The sequence below is a fragment of the Cyprinodon variegatus genome, unplaced genomic scaffold (assembly GCF_000732505.1).
Source record: "Cyprinodon variegatus isolate N-32 unplaced genomic scaffold, C_variegatus-1.0 Scaffold770, whole genome shotgun sequence".
NCBI lineage: Eukaryota > Metazoa > Chordata > Actinopteri > Cyprinodontiformes > Cyprinodontidae > Cyprinodon > Cyprinodon variegatus.
Genome location: NW_015151223.1, coordinates 276,758 through 282,133, shown reverse-complemented (window position 1 = coordinate 282,133; position 5,376 = coordinate 276,758). Strand labels below are relative to the sequence as shown.

Here is a 5,376-nt window from a genome sequence, read left to right as displayed (position 1 = left end):
CATCACTCGCTTTTTGCACAGGGGTGGTTCAACAAAATCAGTTGAGTTATTGTGTTATCTAATGGTTTTAGACAGAAACTACCACACAATTTTTAGTAATTCCTAGTGGGACTTTACAGTAATTTGGAGACATTTCTTTAGACTCCCTCCAGCTAAACCAGCTAAACCTTATGATGTAAGAAACATTACATCAAGAAAGGGTTATTCCCCCTATATAACGTGACATTTAGCCCACAGAATTAATCTAAATAACAAAGGAATGTGTGAGAAGAAATATTGAATAAATACCAATAAAATTTGTAGAACGTTTGCACAATTGAACGTAGTTGTTTGAAACACAACCGGTTTAGCTTATTTGTTTTTCTCAAATTTGCTGGTTTGCATTCTTTGCAAAAGTATTGGTTGTGCACAGGTTGCAGAATCATATATAATTGGGTGAAATATGGGATAATGGTGACCTTACAAAAGATGTACATTTTTCCAAGTTGCAAAGAAGAAAGGAACTTGATACAGTTGGAACAGTATGAATTCCTTCCTAGCACTGCTTGAGTTCTACAGTTAGTGTTGAATGACAACGATCTACTATTTTATCCTGGTAGTCTAAAATAATCTCCTAAACCTTGAGGGTGGAATGTGATATGGTTGCATGTAGCTCAATTTAAACCTTTGTCCACAGGCCTAAAAGGCAAATTTCACACAACAACTCCACTAGATAGTTACAAAGAACACCATACCCAGCGTAAAACACAGTAGTGGCAACATTATGATCTGGAATAACTTTCCAAAAGACAGAACTAACTCAAGATATTAAGCTGTGTGCATGAAACCTAAAGATGAAGGGAGATTTTAATTTCTATAATCCCAGTGAGTCCAAACATATCTCCAATCAACCAAAGGAATATTTCATCAGGGAAAGATTAACGTTTCCATGTGATCTAGCTTCAATCCAGAACTAAATTTAACAAAAAAATCTGAGGAGAGGTGTATAGAAAATGTTAAACCAGTGTGATATTACAGGGGACAAATCATTAAGACCTTTGTGGTGGATGATCCTCCCACCACCACATCATGTTAGTATTTTCTTTTCTTGCTTTATATTATATTACAATTTATGTTTAAGTTGGTTATTTTAGACAGGTATTTTCTAATGGGTGCACACTTTAGTTAATGTCTGTCTGGTTTATTTACACTTGTTCTTTTGTTTGAGGTGCTGCTGATACAAACCAGCTGGAGAAGGAAATCTGGAGCGTACCATCTTTGAAAGACTGACGGGGGAGACTTGTTTCAAGAAGTTTTCAATTAGTTTGTTGCTTAAATACTCACTTATTGTTTCTGTTAAGTAAGTTAGTTTTGCTTTATTTGTTTTATAGAATGGTTAATTTTGTATTTATTGGTTCTTTTGTTATGTTGTGTCTCCCTCATTTTGTCGACTTGGGTTACTCCTTCCCTTTTTAAGCAGCCTTTAGTTCTTTGTTTGCAGGTCAGTTTTTTGTTTGAGTTGGATCCTCAGTTGACCTCAGTTAAGTTGGGCCCAGATTCATGTTATTTTGTATTTAAGTTTTGTATTGCTTTTGAGCCTTTGTTAACCATTTTTACACAATTAAATGGAAGCACTTTTTCAAATTTTGAACACCTTTTGTCCTTATTTAAGTTTGGTCCCTCACAGTTGGTGTCAGAAGTGGGATCCAATCAGTTAAGTCCATTGGTTTATTTATTTTTTTTCTTCCCCTTACCTCTACAAAATTTTGAATTGACAACTTTTAGTTTTTTTTTTTCTCTCTGTCCATCTTCTCTGAGAGGAACAGTTGCCAGAAATGCCTGGAAGGGGAAGAGGAAGAACAAGAGGACCAAGTTTTGAGCCAGATGAAAAAGAGACTGCTGAGGAAAATGGAGCTGTTGGTGGAGTATGTGACATAGAAGAAGAGGGGAGTGAACCAACTTTAACCAACTTGGCTAATCTTCTCAGAACCCATATTGGACAACAAAAAGCCAAGGAGGACTACTGGATCAGAGAAGCTGCAAAACAAGACCAGAAATTTGAGGAACTGGAAAAACAGTTCAGTTTGCTTAAAAGGGACAACCTTATTGGTGATAGACTCCTACCACAGAAGAATTAAAGCTGAAATAAATGTAACGATCTTTGTTCTGGTTTTTTTTCTCTAAGTTTTCAGTTTCAAGTTCATCCAGGTTTTTTCTTGTTTTCTAGCTTTATTGGTGTGTCTGGATTCATTTAAATTAAGTGTTTTCTTTTCCCTTGGCTTCCTCATCAGCTCTAGTCACACCTGCTTCTTATCAGCTCGTTAGTCCTGCCTTTGTTCAGTCAGCCATAAATACGCTCCCTCTGCAGTCCCTCTTTGCTGGTTCCTCGTCTTACTTCATCCTACCCTGGGTCCTCATGATTGTTTCCCCTGATGTCTCCATGGTCCTGGTTTGTGTTTAATTCTTAAGTTGGATTTTTACTGCTTGGCTGCCTGTCATCCTTAATTAAACCTTCAAAGATCTCACTCCTGCCTCTCAGCTTCTGTTTTTGGGTCCTCACAAAAACCTTAAAACCAAACCCTTACAATAAATGAATGTTTTTTTTTTTTTTATTTTTTTTAAATCAAATCTTCTTGTATTTCTGTCAAATTGAACACAATAAATGTCACATTGTATGTGAAAGAAAGTTTAGAAATTAGCATTATGACGGTATTTTTTCCATCATTAAAAGGTGGCATTTTAACAAAAGTGGGAAGACTTTTAAGATCATATTTTTCAAAAAAAATCACTTCAGTTGTAGTGATCACCAAAAAAAGTTAAACTGGAGTTTGTGCAACAGATTCAGTAAAGACATGGTGGAGCAAAAAAAGTTCAGTTCCCATGATCTCAACAGCTTTAAGTGCATGTCTCCTGAAAGGCATGAATAACACTGTCATATGCAGGAGGGGGGGTATTTGAAGGAAGGAATCCTTTAAGTCCGTTGCCGCCCAGCCAAAAGGAATTTCTCTTGTTTGGGACAAGGGAAGCTGAATCCGAAGAGTCCAAAGCCACTGTGTCCTCTGACATGGTTACCTGCGTATCATCCCCCATGCCTAGGCTAGATCTGCTCTTTTTAGGCAACGGCCGAAAGGTGGACGTCTCTGCTCCAGGTTTACTCCCCAATGGGCCCACTGGCTCTAGAGAGGGCTGTCTATAAACACTCAGGAAAGTGCTTCGGTAAAGGCCAAACTGGCTTCCTGTGGGGTCACGTTGGGAATTTCGAGGTTTCTTTTTGGAGCGTCTTGTGATCCTGGCAGTAGCCCGGCGTCTTGACGCCCAAGTCAGCAGAACGTAGACCAAAGCTCCCAGCAGCAGGCCCACGAGCATAGACAAACAGAAGGCTAGAATCATATCATCTGGATAAAGAAAAAAACAATACAAAGACTCAGAGGGGGAGGCACAGATGGATCAAATAGAAATGTTTAGTAGAGTGGGAGGACGGCTGTATTGTGTTGCTCTGCAAATGGGGGGAATTATAGCCCCAGATGGAGATTTCAACTACACTTTAAACCTTCAGCCATGGAGAAAAACAGGAAGACAAGTGTTGCAGGATTGATTTAAGCGTATTGACTTATTGTTGCCACACACTGCTGAAAATGGCTACTTTTATATAAGATCTTATATCATGCACTGTGTGGGTTCACAGGCTTTATGCTGCAGTTCTACTCTGCAGAAGAATAAACTGACAAGGCTGCTACAGCAAAACAGGAAATATATCGCTGTAGATCATCATTAAGTTTTTTGAAATTTAAGATGTTCTATGGTAACTGGTTTAAAAATTATGCTAGTTTCTTAGAAATAAAAGATGCTACCGAATGACACAGAAACAGATTCATAATATAAGTTGTCATATAATGTAATAGTTATATTGATGGAAACATGTTTTGTTTTCTAGTTAGAATTTAAATCCCTTCTTATGTGCATTTACCTGAAAACCAGGAAAATAGGAATTAATTGGTTAAAAAAAAAAAAAGAAAGAAACCTGCTTGTTATCCTAATAATTTGATTAAATTTGATCAATTATTTTTCTCTTAGAGCCCTCAGTCTGTGCTTTAAATTGCATAAAACTACAACTGCTCCCTCTACATTCACATTTAATCCTACTAAATATGCAAATAAGGAAATTTTGGTTAAAAATATATATATATAATACAAAGATCCCTGCAAAAAACAAGTTAAGATCCACTTACCGAGATTGAATGATTTTAATATTTCCAAAAATGGATCTGTTTCATTTTGGGCCATTTTCCAGCATGAGTTTTTTGTTTGAGCTCCACAGTGATGCACACACGTAGAAAAACTAAGCCTTTTTCCAAGTCTGGCCCCACTATCCCCACAGTGTTCACTGTGGCGGAAACCTTGCTGTCATGCTTCCTTCCCCTCCCCGGCTTTAAATTTAGTAAATGCGTTGCTTATCTTTGTGGGACATAACACTGGGAAGCAGTGTTGTTTCCTTTTGCATCATTTCCTTAGGATTTATACCTTATAACCAAAACCCTTTCATGAAAGTAGATCCTGCTTACACAATATAGAATGCACCCTATTTATGCAAAAAGTTTTGGTTGAGCAAAAGTGAACAAGATGCATCTAGAATATAACGTTTTCCCAATGTAAGACGTCTCGGAAATTATTCCAAGTGCTGAAGTTTCCTGACAGTTTCAGGAGAAGCAGACCCATAAAACTCTGCCAAACCAATACACCACCTTTAAAGTATCCATCTTAGGTCTCTGTGGGGATTTCCTTCAATTGTTGCTGTGTTCCCACTGCTCCTTTGCTCTCAGACTGAGAACATTGCAAACCTTCTTGAGTTGAGCAGCTGCAAAATCTTTCTTTCTTCTCTAGAAACATTCTCCAGTGAATCATTTTCATGTTTTTAACATTAGGTTTAAAGCAGGAGCTTTCATCCCAACTGTTACACTTATTTCCTAAGGTTTAGGGCTTTTAATGGGGAAGTCTTGATTTCACTAAAGGCATGTTATAGAGTTGTCCAGTAGGTGGCAATCAAGTCATTGAAATTAAACTGCACCTGTGAGTATTCTACATTCTGAGTGACCTTAAATGAGTTCAACTGACTATTAAAAATGAACTATAGATATTTGATTTGCATTGAATCTAAGGCATACGTTTTGCATTTCATTTTGAAATACACTGTTTATGTGTGCAAATAAACAGAATTATGAATAAGCTCCTCTTGCTCAAGCTTTTGTGACAAAGATCCTTACTTGTATGAGATTAGGAGCTCATCAAATGAGAAAAAACAAATCTCATAAAATAAAAATGTTACAAGAGCACATATGAAACCAAAAGTTATTAACCTCTTACACCCTAAGGGCGTATAAATAAATTTCTGCCTGACAA

At 37.1% G+C, this 5,376-nt stretch overlaps 1 protein-coding gene across 1 annotated transcript; it reads right to left on the bottom strand.

Annotated features, from left to right (window-relative positions):
- Positions 1 to 2,649: 2,649 nt before the first annotated feature.
- myct1 (myc target 1) lies at positions 2,650 to 4,335 on the bottom strand. The gene is made up of 2 exons (XM_015395972.1): positions 4,209 to 4,335; positions 2,650 to 3,374 (listed from the first exon to the last, which is right to left on the bottom strand). Exons 1-2 carry the CDS (start codon positions 4,261 to 4,263, stop codon positions 2,875 to 2,877), a joined length of 555 nt encoding a protein of 184 aa, XP_015251458.1. The 5' UTR covers positions 4,264 to 4,335; the 3' UTR covers positions 2,650 to 2,874.
- Between the last annotated feature and the right edge of the window lie 1,041 nt (positions 4,336 to 5,376).

What these genes read in the sequence shown, in the direction of transcription:
- myct1 (XM_015395972.1), bottom strand. Translation starts at nt 4,263, where the DNA reads ATGGCCCAAAATGAAACAGATCCATTTTTGGAAATATTAAAATCATTC. An exon ending in ATTAAAATCATTCAATCTCG is followed by an intron (nt 3,375 to 4,208) that starts GTAAGTGGATCT and finishes TTCTTTATCCAG; the next exon opens with ATGATATGATTCTAGCCTTC.